Below are 24,328 nucleotides of genomic sequence, written 5' to 3'. Positions count from 1 at the left end.
CGGGCTAGAGTCAAAAGCTCCGGAAAGCTGGTAGCCCAGCCCACACATCCCCTCCCCTCCTTCACCAAATCCCTCCGCCGACGAACCCCATTCTTCCCAAATCGCCACCGCCACCGCCACCACCATGATGTCGTCGCCGGCAGGTACCGCGCCGCCCTCCTCCTCCTCCTCCTCCTCCTCCTCCGCGTCCGCCCCGAACCAGCAGGGCGGCGGTCCCAAGGAGCGGCGGATGGAGTCGCTCGGGTGGCTGACGGAGTCGACGGTGATGCCGAAGAAGCACAAGGCCATCGAGGGCGTCGGCGCGGCGTCCATACTCGACCTGAAGGCCCAGCTCTACCGCACCCAGGAGGAGGCCCGCAACTCCGCCCCCGCTGACGCCGCCTCCGGCGAGTTCCGCCGCGCCAAGAAACGCGCCGGCCCTGCGGACCCCCTCGGGGCCAAGAACTCCGGCGTTGACGCACGTGCCCACAAGTACGTCCACGGTTGTCATCCTTATCGTATTTATTACTCTGCGTGATTTAAGCTTGGCCATTTGATGTTAGCTTTGGGAAGAATTGCTGGATCAACCCTATGTTTTGCCCTTCCTTTTAAGGTAGTAGTATTATACCCCCTAACATGGATCGTCTGTAGTAAGAGCGTGAATTAAGCAGTAGCTGTAATTCTTTATCTATGAAGGATTACTTGATACTGGATTTTGAAGTTTGAACACTGCTTTTGGGAGATTAGGTTGTCATCTCCTTAGGGCTGTGCAAACTATAAAAGCAGTGTACAAAGGCACAGTCAGCTGTTGTCTCCTCTGCTCTTCCTTGCCAATCTAGAGATAGCACTAGATGCAACTAATAGAATGGACTACTTAATGCTTGAACGATTTCAAAAAATGTGGTGATCAGCATTGGATTTTAGGTTTATGGGCTATTTGCGTGTTTTTCAGCAACACAATGCACACATAAATGATTAAACCCGTAAATTATGCGTGCAATAGACAAGTTAAGATATCCACACTCGTATGAATCAATCTTGCTGGGAAATTGTATATAACGAAATTCCGATTCTTGCAACCTGTCGACACATAGTTCACTATCACATTTTTTTTAATTCGTGCAAGAATTAAGTACGAATGGGCACTTTAAGAGATAACCCATTGTATAGTTGTTTTTACTATTCTCTCCGCTTGATATGAAGGGGTACAAGAGATAGCAGCTGACTGTATCTTTCACATGCCCTTACCAATCTTTGGTTATGTGACTTGTGTTAGGAAAGTAATTGCCTGTATAGGCATTAGGTGTCTGTTGATCTAATAGGAGGACTGAATCATAACTGACTGAGCTAAATCTCCCTTTACGGATGCATGTGCCTTGTTATGTGCTTTGCCGAACCTACTGTTTCCATTGGGCTATACAAGGTAGCAAGCTAGGATTTCTTCAGGATAGTAATAGATACTGGTTCATACTCATAGTTTTTCGAAGGATATTCACATTTTCAATTTTTAGCATGCAAAATTCCTGAATGAATGAAGGCACTTTTATTAAGTGGTTGTATAGCTAGTAATTAAAGGAGCAAACTCTTACTGCCTTGTTTGGTTACTAGGGTTTTTGTGGGGATTAGTGGGGATAATCCCCACCAAATCTCAAATCCCCACTTACTTCTAAAAGCATGTTTGGGAGTAGAGTATTGAGCGAGTTTAATCCCCGTTTATCCCCACTTTTCCCTAAATCTTAGTGTATTTTTCTTAATCCCCAATACTCTACCCCTACCTAGTGGATTGGGGGTGGGGCTTTGTGGGGATTAGGTGAAGGTAGCGGTTTCACCCTATACTCTAGAGTATTATCCCTACTAATCCCCACGAAAAATCTAGTGCCAAACAAGGCCTACATGTGCTGTTACATTGTGCGGTTTGTCCGCGGTAATATAATTTGCATTTTTCTAGCGCATATGCAAATTAACAGTGAATTTAATTGAAAGGAGATGCCTGCTAACTGTTTATTTGATTTTTGCTCTTTTTCAATGTTGAATATCTGACATCCTGGTCACAGTTGCTCTTGTTCTATTTTTTTCTGCTTTTCATGTAGCTTTTCTAAGGATATTGATTTCACACTATCAATTTGTCGTTTTTTTGTCGGTCTATCATTTGATGTACGTACCTTTTGTCATTTCGCTTTTGTGCATGCCCTTGGTGTGAAATGTATTTAATGTTTGCTTTTGAAACAGGGATAAGCTGGAGCTGAAAGCTGTGAAAGATGGTTCTGTGTGTTATTCTGCCCTAGAAAAGAAGGCAGAGTTGTATGAGAAATTAGCCAGAGGCGAGCTACCTGATGAAGAAGACCAGGAGAAATATTGTGTTGATTTCTTCCAGAAAAGTTTTCACCAAGTCAGCGAGCGCCGGCAGCCAGAGACCCCTACTGCCTCTGGGCATGCAGAACCAGAAAATGAGAGTGCCGATTCAATGCCAAATGCCAAGCCAATGGGCCTTGGACGAACTGGTGCAACAATTGACCAAGATGAGCACAGACGCTTTGTCAGGTACTGTTTTCTTCTGATAGTTGCTGCATTGAACCGAACTTATGTGCTACTTCTTGAGAAATCACAGTAAAAGTGTTGCTCTAAGACATATAGATAACAAAATTGGAACTTGTGTCCTAACACTTGTAATTGTTTGATGCTTGCATAAACACTGAACATGAATAGTAGATATTTTACAAAACCAGAACTCGTGTTTCTAATTTGTTGCTATTTGATGCTTGCGTAAACCTAGGAAGCACAGATACTTGGATACATATCTGATACGCGATACGGAGATACCGCGATACGCCATTTTTTCAAAAATGCAGATATGGGGATACGTTTCATATATATGTAAATATTTTAAATAATACAGAAATTAAATATTCCTCATAGGATTAACATGGATGTTGATGCTCTCCTCCACATCCAACATAGATATTTCAACAATTAAAGAATTGGGCAGGGGCTGCTGAGCACCCTCCAGGAAGATCCTCAAACTCATCATCAAGATCGAGCGAGGCTTCCTTTGGGCAGGGCGCTCAGCAGCCAATGGAGGGCATTGCCACGTTAATTGGCAACGGGTGGCTCGGCCCATCTCCCTCGGCGGCCTCGGCATTCATGACCTGGAGAGGACCAGCTTGTCGCTGCGCCTACGCTGGTTATGGCTCAGCCGCACGGACGACCGGCGCGCTTGGAGTGGCATGGAGATGCAGTTCACAGATACCGAGCGCGCGCTCTTCTTTGCCTCTACCACGATGACCTTGGGCGACGGACGCACCGCGAAGTTTTGGGATGACCGCTGGATCGACGGCTGCTCCATACGGGAGATTGCACCAGCGCTTTATGCTTGCATTCCCAAGCGCCGGCGTCAGTCAAGGACGGTGGCTGATGGGCTGCACGACAACTCTTGGGCACGGGACATCCACGGCGCTGTGGTCCAGGAGGTTGGCGAATATCTGCAGCTATGGCTCAGGGTTACAGGAACCATCCTCAGCGATGAACCCGATCGCTTGCTCTGGAAGTGGACGGCGAGTGGCGAGTACACCGCACGCTCTGCATACAAGGCCACGTTCCATGGCTCGACGCCTTCGCCCTCCTGGAAACACACCTGGAAGTTCTGGGCACCACCCAAAGTGAAAATTTTCACCTGGCTCGCCCTTCAGGACCGGTGTTGGACCGCAGCGCGGCTGGCAAGACGTGGGCTGCAGCACCACCCAAGGTGTTTGCTTTGTGATCAAAACCCCGAGGACATGCGACACCTACTCATCGAGTGTCCCTTCTCCAAGCAAGCTTGGCGTGGCGCGCTGTCGTGGCTACGGATGACCTGCAGACTTCCTAGCAACGACGACGCCACGCTAACCGATTGGCTTGACGAAGCTTTACAAGCAACTCCGAAGCCGCTGCGCAAGGGACTGGGAACCGCTGCCCTACTCATACCCTGGATGATTTGGAAACACAGAAACGACTGTGTCTTTGATAGGGCACAGCCATGTACCCGGCGGCTGATGGCCAAGATCAAGGAGGAAGCTACACTATGGGCTCGCGCTGGCGCCCTTGGGCTTAGAGTTGTGCTCCCTCCAGATTGGGATGTACACTAGGATATCTTTTGTCCATGTAACCTGTCTCCTAGGAGGCCTGTAAACAAACTTCTACCTTTTCAATGAAATGAAACGCAAAGGTCCTTTGCGTTTTCTCGAAAAAATAATTAAAGAATTAAAATTCATCTCTAGAAATAACACGATCAGTAGCTAGTAGTTGGGTTGCTTTTCCTGTAGTTGTTACTGTTGTACATGCTCTAGCTTGAGCTCCCAATCGAAGGTCTGTTTGATGGGGACATACTAGCACTAGTCATTGCTTATCTGAACGGAGAAGGAATGAATTCAGAGATCAAAATTAATGGTGGGTGGAGCCATGGATGAAGATGGCCAAAGGGGAATAGGAGATGGAGGAAGAAGAAGACCTGTTGGTCACCGTCGTTCGATGGGGGTGGGGTGGAATGGAAGGATCAGCGGTAGAAGATGAGTGGACGGTGGCTGGCTCAAGCACCCCTTGAGTATCGCTCGAGTATATCCCTTGGGTATCCCTCATGTGTCCGTAATTTTCTTATTTTTCTTTAATTAAAAAAATTAGCAGATACGAATGGGATACATATTGGGAAGTATCCGGGCAGTATCCCGTATCTGAGCAGTATCCGATACCAGTACGGCAGAAAAGCGAAGTCTGTAGTCTCTGTGCGAGTAAGAGCATCTCTAGCAGATACCCCGTCCGGATTCAAGCTTCTAGATCATATGCAAATCTGTACAAGCTGTGTTTAGTTGTTTCATGTGTAGAGTAGCAGTATTTTTTTTTTTTTACGAATTCAGTAGTTATAGTTTGTAAGGTACCAAAACTGTCTTGTAGACTTGTAGTATAAGGAGCATTGCCCGTTGAGTGATAGGTGGTATAAAAAAATTATATACGACGTGACTTCTTGACATTTTTCTGTTCTCTTTCATTTGTCACATCTTTCCTATCCAAGTAAACACTAAGTAATTCTTTTGTCCTTTACAATAAATATATAGCAAGACATGCAGTCCTTTGGTACATGTATTCTTCACTAATCCGCTGACCTAATTAAAATGCTTCTTAGTATACTTTACATGCAGTAGCCAGTAGTACAATCATAGGCAGTGAAGCACTTGTGAGTTATGACGCAGTGAGTCATACAAACTTCCCAAGCATCCCTGCAATACTTATTGAATGTGTTAGTTTCAAGCCTTTTATGGTGAGACACGGATACAGGATACATCAGGAGATGTGCAGAAGTTGAGGCCATAGAGTGAATCCAGCTAACAGTAGCCATATGATGAGAGATGCGACATGGGTAGGAAACTGGAAAGATTCCCAACAGTTAATATTACTCCAGCCTCTAGGAATTGTTCTGAGTGCGGGTGATGTTGCAAAGGTAGTAAATCCAAATTTAAAACTGACGCTTTGTACATACAACTGTATAAAATGTCATGATGAAGGATTAATGTAGACCCCTTTATTGCCTGTACTCACTGACATAGACAACAAAATGTTATCACTACCAGGTTCTGTTGAATTTGCAAATTGAATGATTTTGTTTCCCCCCCTGAGAATAATATTTTCAGGTCTTTGACTAACTTGCATGATGTCATGTCTGCAGGGAGGTTCACGAGGAAGTAAGTGAGGCTAGGCATAAGGCTTCAACGATGAAATCCCGGCGACAAGAGCAGGACTTGGCTCGCAGAGAGAAACTCAAGCAAGCTTACCTCAAGAAACGCCTGGAGAAGTTGATTGCTGAAAAGCAGGCATCTTCAGCCAGTGATGAGCAACCAGCTAGCTAGTCAAGATTGTGTCTAGGTAGCAGCTGTTGTAGTTCGTGCAGTCATGGTTGATGCAACTGACCATGAGAAGTTTCTTTTGCATGTGCTGCCCTTGATCCAGCAAAATCAAATTCCGACCATGGTCTTCGCATGTACAGTTGGTTTGCCACGGTATTGTTGTACAAATCTTTTTTTGGCGGGGTGTATTGTTGTACAAATCTAACCAAATATAGAAGCCATCTGAAATTTGACAGTACGCATTTTTATCCTCAACTGGTTTTCTGGGCCTTCGGCAGATTCCTGCAACCTTTTTTCTATCATGGCCCTCTTTAGATGCTTCTTGTGGACGCTAAGCATATCACTGCCATCTAAATTTCTGTGAGATGTGTAGCTCAAAAGTTGGCGAATCTTGTGCGCCCAACTATGATCCACCGGCTCTACCTTAACATTGTACCGAGAGGAGAAAGAAGCAGGTTCCCTGTTCCACTCACTGGATGGGAGAGATACGATGATGGAATAAAGACCGAAGATAAAAAAGCTCCGCCGTGCTTTCTCTGATTCTTTTCAACTTCAAAGAAACTATTCTTGCCCAAGCTAAACTGCATATCATCTGACGTTCCGTGCCGGCGAGAAGACAACACTGCGCAGCTCGCAAATTCACGGTCGAGGATCCATGGCTAAGCCGGTGCCGAGCAAGAAAGCCGGCAACGCAGCATCGGCGGCGGTGGTGCCAGTTTCGAATCCGTTCGACTTCCATGTGTATGGCCCCCGCAAGCTCTCGTTCACGAGCTGGAAAGATCTTCTTAGCTCAAGCTGGTCAGTAGTCCAGTGCTCAGTACACGGTTGTTACACACAGACGCGTATTTGCGTTGCCCATTTGCACCCAGCTTCGCTTCCGGTAATTACAGAAAGTTTTGTTGCGGCGGTGGATGCAGGAAGAACCCCAACTATAGGCGGATGGTGATCGCGTGCTTCATCCAGGGAGCGTACATGCTGGAGCTGGACCGGCAGGAGAAGCGCGACGAGCGCACCGGCCTCGCGTCGCAGTGGTGGCGTCCGTTCAAGTACAGGCTCGTCCAGGCGCTCGTCGACGAGCGCGACGGCTCCATCTACGGCGCCGTCCTCGAGTGGGACCGCCAGGCCGCGCTGTCGGACTACATCCCGTTCCGCCCCACCCGCGCGCCGGCCGCCGTGGTGGCGCTGCGCGGCACGCTGCTCAAGGCGCCCACGTTCCGCCGCGACGTCGTGGACGACCTCCGGTTCCTCACCTGGGACAGCCTCAAGGGCTCTGTCCGCTTCGCCGGCGCGCTGGCGGCGCTGCGGGACGCCGCGCGCAGGTTCGGCGTGGGCAACGTGTGCGTGGGAGGGCACTCGCTGGGCGCCGGGTTCGCGCTGCAGGTGGGCAAGGCGCTGGCCAAGGAGGGCGTCTTCGTGGAGTGCCACGTCTTCAACCCGCCGTCCGTGTCGCTGGCCATGAGCCTCAAGGGCTTCGCCGAGACCGCCGGCGAGCTGTGGGGCCGCGTGCGCGCCTGGATCCCCTACATGGGCACGCAAGCGGCCGACGCGGGCAGCAACAGTGAGAGCGAGGCGAAGGCGTCGCTGGCGCGCGCGGGGATGGCGAAGTGGCTGCCGCACCTGTACATCAACACCAACGACTACATCTGCTGCTACTACAGCGACGCGGCGAGCGGGACGGCGACCGTCGCTGTCGGCAGCGGGGGCGGGAGCGGCACCACCATGGCCGGAGTGGCGAGGATGCTGGTTGTTTCCAAGGGGCCGAGCAAGTTCCTGGCCGCGCACGGGCTGGAGCAGTGGTGGGCTGACGACGTCGAGCTGCAGGTGGCGCTCAACCACAGCAAGCTCGTCGACCGCCAGCTAAGGTCGCTCTACGCCCAGCCGCCCGCCGCACCGGGCGCCGGAAGTTAGGCTTCTGAGACAGCAGTGTACTGGTGTTACTTGATCTTGTCGAAGGCTGGGTAATTATGCCACGCAAATCGACCGTTCATATAGCACAGAAAAGTTCATCCGCTCTCAACTTTGCAACTGAGTTTAATTCGCGGGACACTTCTATTTCCACTTGGTCAACCCGACCAATCCATCACGGCCGTTATCGAAAATTCGAGGCTAAAACTCAAATAAGTAGGTTTCTCTCAAACCATTGTCAAACCGAGTTGAATATTTCTCAAAATTCTCTCTTGCAATGTACACTTCACTGATTTTTTTTCAGAGCATGCTACCTGACTGCACCGCACAAATAGATGGCCGGCACGGCGGCTCATGATATGTATGCAATTAATTTGATTTATTTCTTCGGTAATGTCTCTTCTCCCTTTGGCATGCATTCAAGATTACGATTCATCAAGATTCCTTTGATTTCAAATAAAATATTATATTTTTTAAATTGTTGATTCAATCGACGATTGGTTTCCTCATTTGCTAAGTCGCGACCAGATCTTCAAAACTAAATCTCATGTTGATATATTTTGACAACATTGTTTTCATTAGTAATTGTCAGATCATTATCATATACTTGACAGATTATCACTACTTAGTTGCCGGATTAACCAAATAGCTTGTTTATCGATATTTGCCAGATTGTTTTTGCAAATTTGTTGGGTTGTGCACTACTTAGTTGCCAGTGCTTTCCAAGATTGAAACCACTTACTGTTGAGTTTCATGTTTGTCATTTCACATCAATGCAATGCATGATACTATTTTTTGCTGAACAATGCCATCTCTTAGTTATTAGACACATTTCAGCACTTGCTCTCTAAATTGTGCAACTCATTTCGATGTATAAAATTGTGTACTACATCTTTTACAAGTATGCAGAATTAGTAAGGTAATTGTTTGGCGCTTCGGTGTTGTCATCTCCTAGATCATGTTTTAAAGACCGGGCTCGGAGGTAGCGGTTGTTCGATAGCGGGCGTGTGGGTTGGTTTTTCCGGGCGAAAGCCCCGCGTTTGACGCCGACGGCGGCGACGCCTGCGGGTGTCGTAATCCTCTTGGGGGCGCCATTGTGGGTACCTTCCGCCCGAGGGCTTCGGGTGAAAACCCTAGACCGTGTTCGATCTCGTCGACGGCACTGTGCAGCGCCGTTACCTTCTTGGGGCGTTAACGTGGAGTTCCTTTCCCCTAGGTCTATGCGCTATCTTTGGTGGCAAGTCGTGATCTTTCATGTTGTGTATTTTTGATCTGCTTTGTAAGAGGATTTCCTCATTACCATGTATCGGTTTGGTCGTGTGTGGCTTTATTTATAAAGCGAGACGAAAGCCTGTTTCAAGGAACATCCTAGACCATTGTATGTACATGGACTGAGATAAAACAGGACGTTCTTTAAAAACAAAGCCACGAGAATGTTCTGATCATATCCCCAAATTTTCTGTTTTCTATTCTCACTGGCACAAAATGTGTACAATTTTTTGCAAATTTTGGTACACGCACAAAATACTTAGACAAGTGCATTTGTTCCTTTTTTGGGTGAAATTCACAAGTACTTAGGAAGCAACTTTCATGCGAAGTTCCATGTATTGGAAAGAAAATTAGCACACTAAGGTAAATTTTAATGCCTTAGGAAGCAACTTCTGTTACGATTTATTATGACTTGGTAAGAGATTCAAACCATTATAATCCATAAGAACTAAAAAGGTTATCGGTAGTTATTTACCACGTATCAGGGCAATTTTTCATACATTTTGAAGCGAAATTATTTCCACTTATTAGAATAAGGAGGCAAATTTCAACATTTGTATAGTGTATAGATCTGTCTAGCTGTGAAAGATAGAAGTTAGGAGTGGTAATGCAAAAATACCAGTATAATAATCCCCCTCCGTTCCAAATTAATTAACTTAATTTTATGTATGTTATATCTAGACAAAGATAAGTTAAATAGTTTGGGACGGATTAAGTACTAGATCACATGGACTGAGTTAAGACCAATACTTTAGAAATAAAGCGACAAGCCCACAAGAATGTTTTGAACATGCACAAAATACTTATTAAAAAGAAACTAGCTATGTTATCATAACATCACACTTCTCAAGACAAGATTAGTCTACAACCTAGTAATAAATATGATTTTGCATGATACGGGTATACTACTATGTTAGTATCCACTACAGAGGTAGTAACATAGAGTACATGTGCATATTACTACTTTATATTACTCCCCACTATGACTAGTTTTAGATATGGATCTGCCTAGGAAGCAGTCGATTGAGAATAACTAAAGTCTCACTCAATCGATGGTATAGGTAGTTAGCTCCATAGCGCGTACAACTATGGATGTTTGTGTCCTTGTATTTGTGTTTCCTTCGGCCTGCGAAGAAAATAACAGGTTCTTGTTTCTAAAGGCCCACTAGATACTTTATCCTTCATGCCCATAGTAAACACATCGGAGACACCAGCATGCATATGCATGTAAAACCTTTTTTTCGCGAAGTGTGATGGTAGCTACTAGCTTAATTAACTTAGCACGTCATCTGTATTAACACCCTTACGTTGGAAAACATCACAGTGCAACTCAAAACTCGGATAGAGCTACACATTTTCTCAAGAAAAGTGCAACTCGTATCAAAAATTAGTTATAATTGAAACTCATATAAAAATCCGGATAAGGTTACACATTTCTTGAGAAAAGTACAACTCATATAAAAACATTTATAGTTGAATATTTCATGAGAAAATTGCAACTCGTGAAAAAAACGGTTGGAGTTGCACATTTCTTGAGAAAGGTGCAACTCGTATCGAAAACCGGATAGAGTTACACATTTCTTGAGAAAAATGCAACTCATATAACAAAAACTAGTTAGAATTGCAACTCATATACAAAGTGGGATGGAGTTGCACATTTTTTGAGAAAAGTGCAACTCATATAAAAACCGCTTAGAGTCAAATATTTTTTGAGAAAAATGCAACTTGTGTGAAAAAAAAGGGTTATAGTTGCACATTTCTTTAGAAAGATGCAACTAATAACATAAATCTGACAGAGTTACATATTTCTTGGAAAAAAGTACAACTCATATAAAAGACTAGATAGAGTTACACATTTCTTAAGAAAAGTGCAACTTGTAAGAAAAAACAGTTATAGTTGCATATTTCTTGAGAAAAATGCAACTAATAACATAAATCCGATAGAGTTACACATTTTTTGGAAAAAAGTGCAACTTATATAAAACTAGATATAGTTACACATTTCTTGATGAAAGTGCAACTCATATAGAAACCGCTCAGAGTCGAACATTTCTTGAGAAAAATACAACTCGTAACATAAATCGGATAGAGTTACACATTTATTGGAAAAAGTGCAACATATAAAAAACCGGACAGAGTTGCACATTTCTCGAGAAAAGTGCAACTCATATAAAAAAACTTGTTAGAGTTGCGCATTTCTTAAGAAAAATGCATCTCATATAAAAAAGATAGAGTTGCATACTTCTTGAGAAAAGTGCAAACTTACATAAAAGCCATTAGTGATAACGATGTTTTGAGAAAAGTGAAATTCATGTAAAAACCAGCTAAAGTTGCACATTTTTTGAAAAAATGTGACAAGAATGAAACGATAATACCCTCTGTTTAGTGTTTGAAAGATCCCACACATAAATAGTCAAACACAAGAAAAAGAAGTACTACTCCCTCCGTCTATAAATAGATGTCTCAACTTTGTCAAAATTTGAATGTATCTAGACCTATTTTAGTATCTAGATATATTTAAATTTATCTTAAATTGAGACATCTTTTTATAGACGGAGGTTAGTACAAAAAAATATGAGGGAAAAGGGAAAAGAAGCCGTCATCATTGTACCAAAAGCCCATCCCGCCTCGCTGCCGCAAAAGGCCCAGAGCAATGCACGTGTGTCCACCTTTGCCGCAAGGAAAAGCTAATCGCGAGAAATCAATAGGATCGGACGGCCAGAACGATCGACTGAGACGTAAGATAATCTCACTCAACTGATTTTTGGCAAATCCGTTCAGATATGTGCATTATTCACTTTTTTGGGGTGAAATTCGGAAATACTTATTGGCTCTCTGGTACAACGACAACACAAGTGGCACACGAGCCTATCTCCCTGCGACCTGCGCGGCGTAGAGCGACCTGAGTTGGCGCCCTATGAGCTTGGTGTGGTTGAGGGCAGCCTCCAACTCGACATCGTCCGCCCACCACTGCTCCAGCCCGTGCGCGGCCAGGAAGTTGCTCGGCCCCGTGGAAAAAACCAGCATCCTCGCCACCCCGGCCTTGCCAGCGACGTCGCCGACCCCGCCGCGGTTGTTGACCGGGAGCGCCACCATCACCGTACCGCCTGCAGTAGCAGCATCGCTGGTATAGTGGCAGCAGATGTAGTCGTTGGCGTTGATGTACAAGTACGGGCTCCACCTTGCCATCGCCTCGCTCTCGCTGTTGCCGCCGCTCGAGTCCGGCGCCGGCTGGGAGCCCACGAACGGGATCCTCGCGCGCGCACGGCCCCACAGCTCGCCGGCCGTCTCGCCTAGGACCCTGAGGCTCTTTGCCAGCGAAACGGACGGCGGGTTGAACACGTGACACTCCACGTTGACGCCCTCCTTGGCCAGCGCCTTGCCCACCTGCAGCGCGAACCCGGCGCCCAGCGAGTGCCCGCCCACGCACACGTTGCCGGCGCCGAACCTGCGCGCGGCGTCCCGCAGCGCCGCCAGCGCTCCGGGGAAGCGGACGGAGCCCTTGAGGCTGTCCCAGGCCAGGCACCGGAGGTCGTCCACGACGTCGCGGCGGAACGTGGGTGCCTTGAGCAGCGTGCCGCGCAGCGCCACCACGGCGGCCGGCGCGCGGGTGGGGCGGAACGGGATGTAGTCCGACAGCGCTGCCTGGTGGTCCCACTCGAGGACGGCGCCGTAGATGGAGCCGTCCCGCTCGTCGACGAGCGGCTGGAGGAGCCTGTACTTGAACGGCCGCCACCACTGCGGCGCGAGGCTGGTGCGCTCGTCGCGCTTCTCCTGCCGGTCCAGCTCCAGCAGGTACGCCCCCTGGATGAAGCACGCGATCACCATCCGCCGGTAGCTGGGGTTCTTCCTACATCCAACATCGCCACAAGCGTCTAGTAATTCCCGGCGGCGAAGCAAGTGCTGGTGAGTGTAATTGACTAGGTAGTGAGTATACTGACCAGCTTGAGTTAAGGAGATCTCTCCAGTTGGTGCACGGCAGGTTGCGGGGGCCGTAGACATGGAACTCGCGCGGATTCGATGCCGCCGTCGCCGCTTCTCCGGCTTTCTGGTCTGACATCGCCTTGGCCATTGTCCCCTTGTGAAAATCAAGAGCACGCAGAAGGCTTGGGCTTGCGGGTGATATGTAAGGTCGGCAAGAATAGTTTGTTTCAAGTTGAAAAGAATCTCTATCCTATCATCATCCAAGATCAGGGGAATATGGAACCTGCTTCTTTCTCCTCCCAGTTGCGCTTTCTCGTGCTAAATTAGAGCTAGCTAGTGAATCACAGTTGGAGTTGGGCGCACAGGATTCCCTAACAATTTGCGCCATGCGCCATTGAAATCAGGCAGCGTGTCCTTGGCATCGACCAGCCGGGCGCGGCTCCTCTGCAGTTGTAGTCTAACTGTACCTATACAATGACGGGGCAGATCCGGCGTATCACACGTATCATTTTGGTGTCAAATTATGCACGAGCACTTTAAACTGGTAGCAAAAAATCAGAGCACGACCATCTCCTGTAGATTGAGAAGCCAAACAGCTGCATGGCAGGATGAGCATCTCTGGTCCCTCCTCCAAGTGAAACCTCACCGCCGGCTGGGACACAGGGCCCTTCCTTTGACGACTCGCTGCCGGCAGACACAGTGTATTTCCTCTATGCCTTCCGCCAGCAGCGATGCCACCATACCGGGTCTAAGCTGAGATGCCACCATCTGCATAAAGCACTGCTGGCCGAACCGAGGAGAAAGAGAAAAACAAATATTTCACCATCCAGCTTTGGATCAAATTCACATTTCAAACTTGTTCCCTCTGTTTCAAAATAATCGATGTTCTAGGTTTGTTGTAAGCCATGGCCAGATTTTAAGAAACAATAGTCAATAAAATATCTTGTAAACTCTTATCTTAATTAATTGATTGGGGCAAAGATTTTGGCCCCTCTTCAAAAAAAAGTATGGTGAATCTAACAAACTAAAACGGTTTTCTAGGTAACAAAGTTTGACTTACGATAAAACTAGAATTTCAATTATTTTGAGATGGGGGAACTCCAAAACCGTCGATTTGCAACATTGACTCTTTCCAGGTAAAAAAAAAACATTGACTCTTAAAACAGTTCAGTTATGCAACCCACCGTGGTTTTGTAACCATGAATTCTACTGTATTGATGTGGCAATGATCTCTTCTCGATCCCGACTAGATATTGCTTCCACTCTTATGCGGATCTGGTGCAAGTGCCAATCTCCACATCCCTGAAATATTTTTGAAATGTTATCTCGTATAAATAATGTACATTCAGTTAATCGTGTCTAACATCTCAATAAATATTTTTTTCATGCATTTGATGCATAGATGGTTTGTTGGGAGGGGGCTATGTCCCCCATGCCACCCCTAAAAGAATTAGTAGTTCACATAAAAAATTATATGTGTTCTGATGAAAAGAAAAATAAAGTATGAATAATCTGTTATTTTCAGCACAAAAGGAAGAGCAACTCCGCTGGGGATCAAACTCAGAATCGACCACAACGATCTAAGCCGAGATGCCACCATCCACAAAAAGTGTTATCGTGGCCAAACCGTAGAGAGAAAAAGACATAATCCAACCTTCAACTTTGGATCAAGTGCACACTTCAATTCTAAACTCTAAAATCATTTGCTTGCAAATGGAATCTCAAAACCATTAATTTATACAACATTTGTGGTTTTATAAGCATGAGTTCCACTATATTCATGCAATTTCGATCTTGATCTCTTTAGGGTGTCGGGATGAATGTGTTAACGCATCATATTACTTTCTCTTGTATGAGGATCTAGTGTGTGGGGGTAGGGTGTGTGTGTGTGTGGGGGGGGGGGGATATGCCCCCCTCCTGCAATTTGTTTTCATATAAAGGCTTTATATTCAATTTAATATTGCTAGCATCTCAATACACAACAAATTATTCTAATAATATTCTTCTACTATTTGTTTTGATCAGCTGCTTCTCCTCTCGCTTGATTCACTAGACTTGAAAAGCAGCAGATTATCATCAACATAACTGTCGGGCGAGTGGGTTGTCTCATCGCGACGGGGTTAAACATCACGGAGCCAACCAGAGATAGCACGTTGGAGTCTTGGTGGGAGGCCGCTAGGAGGCTGGTTAGGAAGAAAGACAGGACAAGCTTTGATACCCTGGTCATACTCTCGACTTGGTCAATTTGGAAGCAGCGCAACGCAAGGGTGTTTCACAACACAGGACATTGCAACCCCCATCAATTGATTGAGAAGATCAAGGCCGAGTTCAAACTTTGGAAAGCTGCCAAAGTCGGAGCGAGTTCAGATACGCCGCGAGAGTAGTTCATAGTGTGTGCGTGGGGAGTTCACCAGCTGCGCCGTTCGCGGCGGAGTTTTGGTTCTTGTAAAAAATATTTCTTGCCTTCTATAAAGATGCGGTACGCCATTGGCGTACCCTCGAAAAAAACTGTCGGGGCAATGGGACCCACCACAATACCTTGTTAGTTCGATGATTCATTTCTGAGTTTTAGGCCAAAAAGACATGTCATATACATGTTCACTTTAGTCTATTCTAACTTCTAACGGAAATATGATGTGAACAACTCTGATATTTTTTCGCCGGAAAGAAAATAAAGTATAAACAAGCCATTATTTCCACCAAAATAGAAACTCAAAAGAAGTTAATAGTCCACATAAACATTATACATGTTCAACCTAGTCTTTTTTATTCTATCTTTACTACAGTATTATATTGCAGTTGGGGGATAGTGTGCACTTTAACATCAAACATTGGACCAATCCTAACCGTTGATCACCCTAAAAAAACTCCCATCAATTATGTTTCCAGGCCGTTTAGAAGAAATAGAAAGTTATTTATCGTGTATCAATTATTTCCATGTCTATGCATACAGAGAAAATCAGGACGTAATTTTCTTTCCTTGTTATTAACGGATGTACCCCCTGATGAAAAAAGAACAGACAATTGATGGGAAAGATCAGGCGCTGCCGTGCAGCCTATCTTTGCTGTGAGCTGCTGCACGGCAAAGATTTCTTTGCCGTGCGCAGCAAGAAGACCGCACGGCAACGTAAAAACGCACGGCAAAGTATGGGAGCAGCGCACGGCAAAGAAACCTAGCACGGCAAAGAAAGACTTGGCGCACGGCAAAGCAGTATCTCACTGCAAAGTCTAGGAGCAGCGCACGACAAAGATAGTAGGACGGCAAAGTCCCTGCAAGCCGCACGGCAAAGAAACAATGCACGGCAAAGGCCTGGGCACTGCCGTGTCCCGCCCCTTTGCCGTGCGAGACGAGACCGGTTGCACGGCAAAGGGTCCTTTGCCGTGCGCTCGCTCCCTTGCCGTGCGCCAATATACATTTTATTTGTTTTTCTAACTATTTTATTTCATCTACTACTTATATTTATTTTGTTAATTAGTTTTTCTTTTTGATGACTATTTATTACACTATGTGCAATACAAAATTAGTCTCCATGCTCATCCCCCACATATATCGGGGTTCCGGTGCTCGGCGGCCGTCCCCCTCCTTCCCCAAAAACGACGGGACGGCGGGTCTACCCCGTAGATTTCTCCGCGCGAGGGTGAAAAATGTACTTTTTCATTCTTTTAGGTTTGTTAGGGTTAGGTTTTAGGTCCAATTGCAAGTTTTGGTGGCATTCCGGTGCTCCGGGGTCATTCCCCCTAAAAACGGCACTGTCTGTGGGCCCCGGATGGTCTACCCCCTAGATTTCTCCGCGCGAGGTTCCACCAATATACCTTTTCATAGGTTTAGGTTTGTTTAGTCCATGGACATATGGAAAACCATGTGTGGCACCCTTTGGCACGAGTCTAGCCCCCGATATACCCGCGGCGGGACACTTCACCGTACACGTCCGGAGAATGCGTTAAGTGTTATCGCCCGAAGGTGAGGAATGTCGGACCGGGGATCCATGCCATGCACCATTTGGTGAATTACACCTTGCATCACACTTTTAAACATAGAATAGGTCCACATGCAAGGTTTGGTGGGGTTCCGGTGCTCCGGCGGTCGTTATCCCCTCCTCCCCAAAACGATGGAACGTGTGCCCCGGCGGGTCTACCCCCTAGATTTCTCCGCGCGAGGGTGCACCAATGTAACTTTTCATTCTTTTAGGTTTTTTTAGTACATATACACATGGAGAACCAAGATTGGGACCCTTTGGCACATATACCCGCAGCTAGAGCCATTATCACACGATCGACGGTGTGCACGATCTCTCGGTTAGGGTTAGGTGTAGGGTTAGGGCTAGGGTTTAGGGGCTAGGGCTAGGGTTTAGGTTAAAGGGTAAGTATTTATGGTTAGGTATAGGTTTAGGGTTTAGGGTTAGGCTTAGGGTTTATGATGCATGGTTCTGCAGCTCCGGCGTCGTGGTTTAGGGATTTAGAGGGGTTTAGGGCTCAAAGCCTCCCTAGTTTAGGGTTTAGGGGAGCTACTTTTGCACCATTACACCTTGCATCACACTTTGAAAAAATAGAATAGGTCCACATGCAAGGTTTGGTGGTGCTCCGGTGCTCCGGCGGTCGTTATCACCTCCTCCCCCCAAAACAGTGGAACGTGTGCCCCGGCGGGTCTACCCCCCTAGATTTCTCCGCGCGAGGGTGCACCAATGTAACTTTTCATTCTTTTAGGTTTTTTAGTACATATACACATGGAGAACCAAGATTGGGACCCTTTGGCACATATACCCGCAGCTAGAGCCATTATCACACGATCGACGGTGTGCCTGATCTACTGGTTAGGGTTAGGTGTAGGGTTAGGGCTAGGGTTTAGGGGCTAGGGATAGGGTTTAGGTTAAAGGTAAGTATTTATGGTTAGGTATAGGTTTAGGGTTTAGGGTTAGAGTTTATGATGCATGGTTCTGCAGCTCCTGCGTCGTGGTTTAGGGATTTAGAGGGGTTTAGGGCTCAAAGCCTCCCTAGTTTAGGGTTTAGGGGAGCTACTTTTGCACCATTACACCTTGCATCACACTTTGAAAAAATAGAATAGGTCCACATGCAAGGTTTGGTGGTGTTCCGGTGCTCCGGCGGTCGTTATCCCCTCCTCCCCCAAAACAGTGGAACGTGTGCCCCGGCGGGTCTACCCCCCTAGATTTCTCCGCGCGAGGGTGCACCAATGTAACTTTTCATTCTTTTAGGTTTTTTTAGTACATATACACATGGAGAACCAAGATTGGGACCCTTTGGCACATATACCCGCAGCTAGAGCCATTATCACACGATCGACGGTGTGCCTGATCTACTGGTTAGGGTTAGGTGTAGGGTTAGGGCTAGGGTTTAGGGGATAGGGCTAGGGTTTAGGTTAAAGGTAAGTATTTATAGTTAGGTATAGGTTTAGGGTTTAGGGTTAGGGTTTATGATGCATGGTTCTGCAGCTCCGGCGTCGTGGTTTAGGGATTTAGAGGGGTTTAGGGCTCGAAGCCTCCCCAGTTTAGGGTTTAGGGTTTAGGGGAGCTAATTTTGCACCACTACACCTTGCATCACACTTTGACACATATCATAGGTCCACATGCAATTTTTGGTGGGGTTCCGGTGCTCCGGCGGTCGTTATCCCCCTCCTCCCCCAAAACAGCGGAACGTGTGCCCTGGCGGGTCTACCCCCTAGATTTCTCCGCGAGGGTGCACCAATGTAAATTTTCATTCTTTTAGGTTTGTTTAGTACATATACACATGGAGAACCTAGATTGGGACCCTTTGGCACATATACCCGCAGCTAGAGCCATTATCACACGATCGACGGTGTGCCTGATCTACTGGTTAGGGTTAGGTGTACGGTTAGGGCTAGGGTTTAGGGGCTAGGGCTAGGGTTTAGGTTAAAGGGTAAGTATTTATGGTTAGGTATAGTTTTAGTGTTTAGGTTTAGGGTTAGGGTTTATGATGCATGGTTCTGCGACTCCGCGTCGTGGTTTAGGGATTTAGAGGGGTTTAGGGCTCGAAGCCTCCCCGGTTTAGGGTTTAGGGTTTATGGGAGCTACTTTTGCACCATTACACCTTGCATCACACTTTGACACATATCATAGGTCCACATGCAAGGTTTGGTGGGGTTCCGGTGCTCCGGCGAGTCGTTATCCCCCTCCTCCCCCAAAACAGTGGAACGTGTGCCCCGGCGGGTCTACCCCCTAGATTTCTCCGCGCGAGGGTGCACAAATGTAACTTTTCATTCTTTTAGGTTTGTTTAGTACATATACACATGGAGAACCAAGATTGGGACCCTTTGGCACATATACCCGCAGCTAGAGCCATTATCACACGATCGACGGTGTGCTCGATCTCTCGGTTAGGGTTCGGTGTACGGTTAGGGCTAGGGTTTAGGGGCTAGGGGTAGGGTTTAGGTTAAAGGGTAAGTATTTATGGTTAGGTATAGGTTTAGGGTTTAGGGTTAGGGTTTATGATGCATGGTTCTGCAGCTCCGGCGTCGTGGTTTAGGGATTTAGAGGGGTTTAGGGCTCGAAGCCTTCCCAGTTTAGGGTTTAGGGTTTAGGGGAGCTACTTTTGCACCATTAGACCTTGCATCACACTTTGACACATATCATAGGTCCACATGCAAGGTTTGGTGGGGTTACGGTGCTCCGGCGGTCGTTATCCCCCTCCTCCCCCAAAACGACGGAACGTGTGCCCCGGCGGGTCTACCCCCCTAGATTTCTCCGTGCGAGGGTGCACCAATGTAACTTTTCATTCTTTTAGGTATTTTTAGTACATATACACATGGAGAACCAAGATTGGGACCCTTTGGCACATATACCCGCAGCTAGAGCCATTATCACACGATCGACGGTGTGCACGATCTACTCGGTTAGGGTTAGGTGTAGGGTTAGGGCTAGGGTTTAGGGGCTAGGGCTAGGGTTTAGGTTAAAGGTAAGTATTTATGGTTAGGTATAGGTTTAGGGTTTAGGGTTAGGGTTTATGATGCATGGTTACTGCGGCTCCGCGTCGTGGTTTAGGGATTTAGAGGGGTTTAGGGCTCGAAGCCTCCCGAGCTTAGGGTTTAGGGTTTAGGGGAGCTAATTTTGCACCACTACACCTTGCATCACACTTTGACACATATCATAGGTCCACATGCAATTTTTGGTGGGGTTCCGGTGCTCCGGCGGTCGTTATCCCCCTCCTCCCCCCAAAACAGCGGAACGTGTGCCCCGGCGGGTCTACCCCCTAGATTTCTCCGCGCGAGGGTGCACCAATGTAAATTTTCATTCTTTTAGGTTTGTTTAGTACATATACACATGGAGAACCAAGATTGGGACTCTTTGGCACATATACCCGCAGCTAGAGCCATTATCACACGATCGACGGTGTGCCTGATCTACTGGTTAGGGTTAGGTGTACGGTTAGGGCTAGGGTTTAGGGGCTAGGGCTAGGGTTTAGGTTAAAGGGTAAGTATTTATGGTTAGGTATAGGTTTAGTGTTTAGGTTTAGGGTTTATGATGCATGGTTCTGCAGCTCCGGCGTCGTGGTTTAGGGATTTAGAGGGGTTTAGGGCTCGAAGCCTCCCCAGTTTAGGGTTTAGGGTTTAGGGGAGCTACTTTTGCACCATTACACCTTGCATCACACTTTGACACATATCATAGGTCCACATGCAAGGTTTGGTGGGGTTCCGGTGCTCCGGCAGTCGTTATCCCCCTCCTCCCCCAAAACAGCGGAACGTGTGCCCCGGCGGGTCTACCCCCCTAGATTTCTCCGTGCGAGGGTGCACAAATGTAACTTTTCATTCTTTTAGGTTTGTTTAGTACATATACACATGGAGAACCAAGATTGGGACCCTTTGGCACATATACCCGCAGCTAGAGCCATTATCACACGATCGACGGTGTGCCTGATCTACTGGTTAGGGTTAGGTGTACGGTTAGGGCTAGGGTTTAGGGGCTAGGGCTAGGGTTTAGGTTAAAGAGTAATTATTTATGGTTAGGTATAGGTTTAGGGTTTAGGGTTAGGGTTAGGGTTTATGATGCATGGTTCGCGGCTCAGCGTCGTGGTTTAGGGATTTAGAGGGGTTTAGGGCTCGAAGCCTTCCCAGTTTAGGGTTTAGGGTTTAGGGGAGCTACTTTTGCACCATTAGACCTTGCACCACACTTTGACACATATCATAGGTCCACATGCAAGGTTTGGTGGGGTTCCGGTGCTCCGGCGGTCGTTATCCCCCTCCTCCCCCAAAACGAGTGGAACGTGTGCCCCGGCGGGTCTACCCCCTAGATTTCTCCGCGCGAGGGTGCACCAATGTAACTTTTCATTCTTTTAGGTTTTTTTAGTACATATACACATGGAGAACCAAGATTGGGACCCTTTGGCACATATACCCGCAGCCTAGAGCCATTATCACACGATCGACGGTGTGCACGATCTACTTGGTTAGGGTTAGGTGTAGGGTTAGGGCTAGAGTTTAGGGGCTAGGGCTAGGGTTTAGGTTAAAGGTAAGTATTTATGGTTAGGTATAGGTTTAGGGTTTAGGGTTAGGGTTTATGATGCATGGTTCTGCAGCTCCGGCGTCGTGGTTTAGGGATTTAGAGGGGTTTAGGGCTCGAAGCCTCCCCAGTTTAGGGTTTAGGGTTTAGGGGAGCTACTTTTGCACCACTACACCTTGCATCACACTTCGACACATATCATAGGTCCACATGCAAGTTTTGGTGGGGTTCCGGTGCTCCGGCGGTCGTTATCCCCCTCCTCCCCCCAAAACAGCGGAACGTGTGCCCCGGCGGGTCTACCCCCCTAGATTTCTCCGCGCGAGGGTGCGCCAATGTAAATTTTCATTCTTTTAGGTTTGTTTAGTACATATACACATGGAGAACCAAGATTGGGACCCTTTGGCACATATACCCGCTGGCTAGAGCCATTATCACACGATCGACGGTGTGCACGATCTCTTGGTTAGGGTTAGGTGTAGGGTTAGGGCTAGGGTTTAGGGGCTAGGGCTAGGGTTTAGGTTAAAGGTAAGTATTTATGGTTAGGTATAGGTTTAGGGTTTAGGGTTAGGGTTAGGGTTTATGATGCATGGTTACGCGGCTCGGCGTCGTGGTTTAGGGATTTAGAGGGGTTTAGGGCTCGAAGCCTCCCCAGTTTAGGGTTTAGGGTTTAGGGGAGCTAATTTTGCACCATTACACCTTGCATCACACTTTGACACATATCATAGGTCCACATGCAAGGTTTGGTGGGGTTCCGGTGCTCCGGCGGTCGTTATCCCCCTCCTCCCCCCAAAAAAGCGGAACGTGTGCCCCGGCGGTTCTACCCCCCTAGATTTCTCCGCGCAAGGGTGCACAAATGTAACTTTTCATTCTTTTAGGTTTGTTTAGTACATATACACATGGAGAACCAAGATTGGGACCCTTTGGCACATATACCCGCAGCTAGAGCCATTATCACACGATCGACGGTGTGCACGATCTACTGGTTAGGGTTAGGTGTAGGGTTAGGGCTAGGGTTTAGGGGATAGGGCTAGGGTTTAGGTTAAAGGGTAAGTATTTATGGTTAGGTATAGGTTTAGGGTTTAGGGTTAGGGTTAGGGTTTATGATGCATGGTTCTGCAGCTCCGGCGTCGTGGTTTAGGGATTTAGAGGGGTTTAGGGCTCGAAGCCTCCCCGGTTTAGGGTTTAGGGTTTAGGGGAGCTACTTTTGCACCATTACACCTTGCATCACACTTTGAAACATATCATAGGTCCACATGCAAGGTTTGGTGGGGTTCCGGTGCTCCGGCGGTCGTTATCCCCTCCTCCCCCCAAAACAGCGGAACGTGTGCCCCGGCGGGTCTACCCCCCTAGATTTCTCCGCGCGAGGGTGCACAAATGTAACTTTTCATTCTTTTAGGTTTGTTTAGTACATATACACATGGAGAACCAATATTGGGACCCTTTGGCACATATACCCGCAGCTAGAGCCATTATCACACGATCGACGGTGTGCCTGATCTACTGGTTAGGGTTAGGTGTACGGTTAGGGCTAGGGTTTAGGGGATAGGGCTAGGGTTTAGGTTAAAGAGTAAGTATTTATGGTTAGGTATAGGTTTAGGGTTTAGGGTTAGGGTTAGGGTTTATGATGCATGGTTCTGCAGCTCCGGTGTCGTGGTTTAGGGATTTAGAGGGGTTTAGGGCTCGAAGCCTCCCCAGTTTAGGGTTTAGGGTTTAGGGGAGCTAATTTTGCACCATTACACCTTGCACCAACTTTGACACATATAATAGGTCCACATGCAAGGTTTGGTGGGGTTCCGGTGCTCCGGCAGTCGTTATCCCCCTCCTCCCCCCAAAACAGTGGAACGTGTGCCCCGGCGGGTCTACCCCCCTAGATTTCTCCGCGCGAGGGTGCACCAATGTAACTTTTCATTCTTTTAGGTTTTTTTAGTACATATACACATGGAGAACCAAGATTGGGACCCTTTGGCACATATACCCGCAGCTAGAGCCATTATCACACGATCGACGGTGTGCACCGATCTACTCGGTTAGGGTTAGGTGTAGGGTTAGGGCTAGGGTTTAGGGGATAGGGCTAGGGTTTAGGTTAAAGGTAAGTATTTATGGTTAGGTATAGGTTTAGGGTTTAGGGTTAGGGTTTATGATGCATGGTTACTGCAGCTCCGGCGTCGTGGTTTAGGGATTTAGAGGGGTTTAGGGCTCGAAGCCTCCCCAGTTTAGGGTTTAGGGTTTAGGGGAGCTACTTTTGCACCATTACACCTTGCATCACACTTTGACACATATCATAGGTCCACATGCAAGTTTTGGTGGGGTTCCGGTGCTCCGGCGGTCGTTATCCCCTCCCCCCAAAACAGCGGAACGTGTGCCCCGGCGGGTCTACCCCCTAGATTTCTCCGCGCGAGGGTGCACCAATGTAAATTTTCATTCTTTTAGGTTTGTTTAGTACATATACACATGGAGAACCAAGATTGGGACCCTTTGGCACATATACCCGCAGCTAGAGCCATTATCACACGATCGACGGTGTGCACGATCTACTCGGTTAGGGTTAGGTGTACGGTTAGGGCTAGGGTTTAGGGGCTAGGGCTAGGGTTTAGGTTAAAGGTAAGTATTTATGGTTAGGTATAGGTTTAGGGTTTAGGGTTAGGGTTTATGATGCATGGTTCTGCAGCTCCGGCGTCGTGGTTTAGGGATTTAGAGGGGTTTAGGGGACGAAGCCTCCCCAGTTTAGGGTTTAGGGTTTAGGGGAGCTACTTTTGCACCATTACACCTTGCATCACACTTTGACACATATCATAGGTCCACATGCAAGTTTTGGTGGGGTTCCGGTGCTCCGGCGGTCGTTATCCCCCTCCTCCCCCCAAAACAGCGGAACGTGTGCCCCGGCGGGTCTACCCCCTAGATTTCTCCGCGCGA

General features: G+C 47.3%; 3 protein-coding genes across 3 annotated transcripts; 2 read left to right on the top strand and 1 right to left on the bottom strand.

Annotated features, from left to right (window-relative positions):
* Positions 1-127: 127 nt before the first annotated feature.
* On the top strand, positions 128-6,104 carry LOC124663386 (uncharacterized protein At4g18257-like). The gene is made up of 3 exons (XM_047201095.1): positions 128-471; positions 2,209-2,520; positions 5,672-6,104. Exons 1-3 carry the CDS (start codon positions 128-130, stop codon positions 5,850-5,852), a joined length of 837 nt encoding a protein of 278 aa, XP_047057051.1. The 3' UTR covers positions 5,853-6,104.
* A 400-nt stretch (positions 6,105-6,504) lies between these two features.
* Positions 6,505-8,011, top strand: LOC124663385 (GDSL esterase/lipase At4g10955-like). Its single transcript, XM_047201094.1, has 2 exons — positions 6,505-6,647; positions 6,767-8,011. Exons 1-2 carry the CDS (start codon positions 6,505-6,507, stop codon positions 7,755-7,757), a joined length of 1,134 nt encoding a protein of 377 aa, XP_047057050.1. The 3' UTR covers positions 7,758-8,011.
* Positions 8,012-11,891: 3,880 nt separating this feature from the next.
* LOC124663384 (GDSL esterase/lipase At4g10955-like) lies at positions 11,892-13,106 on the bottom strand. The gene is made up of 2 exons (XM_047201093.1): positions 12,965-13,106; positions 11,892-12,873 (listed from the first exon to the last, which is right to left on the bottom strand). The coding sequence occupies exons 1-2, from the start codon at positions 13,093-13,095 to the stop codon at positions 11,892-11,894; spliced, it is 1,113 nt and encodes a 370-aa protein (XP_047057049.1). The 5' UTR covers positions 13,096-13,106.
* Positions 13,107-24,328: the final 11,222 nt, after the last annotated feature.

This window comes from Lolium rigidum, chromosome 6 (assembly GCF_022539505.1).
Source record: "Lolium rigidum isolate FL_2022 chromosome 6, APGP_CSIRO_Lrig_0.1, whole genome shotgun sequence".
NCBI classification, from domain to species: domain Eukaryota; kingdom Viridiplantae; phylum Streptophyta; class Magnoliopsida; order Poales; family Poaceae; genus Lolium; species Lolium rigidum.
The sequence above is the reverse complement of the archived record's forward strand: the minus strand, read 5'-3'. Positions and strand labels throughout refer to the sequence as shown.

Coding starts and splice junctions, on each gene's coding strand:
- LOC124663384 (XM_047201093.1), bottom strand. CDS start 13,095: ATGGCCAAGGCGATGTCAGACCAGAAAGCCGGAGAAGCGGCGACGGCG. Junction 12,874..12,964: donor GATCTCCTTAACTCAAGCTG/GTCAGTATACTC, acceptor TGTTGGATGTAG/GAAGAACCCCAGCTACCGGC.
- LOC124663385 (XM_047201094.1), top strand. CDS start 6,505: ATGGCTAAGCCGGTGCCGAGCAAGAAAGCCGGCAACGCAGCATCGGCG. Junction 6,648..6,766: donor GATCTTCTTAGCTCAAGCTG/GTCAGTAGTCCA, acceptor CGGTGGATGCAG/GAAGAACCCCAACTATAGGC.
- LOC124663386 (XM_047201095.1), top strand. CDS start 128: ATGTCGTCGCCGGCAGGTACCGCGCCGCCCTCCTCCTCCTCCTCCTCC. Junction 472..2,208: donor GTTGACGCACGTGCCCACAA/GTACGTCCACGG, acceptor CTTTTGAAACAG/GGATAAGCTGGAGCTGAAAG. Junction 2,521..5,671: donor GAGCACAGACGCTTTGTCAG/GTACTGTTTTCT, acceptor TCATGTCTGCAG/GGAGGTTCACGAGGAAGTAA.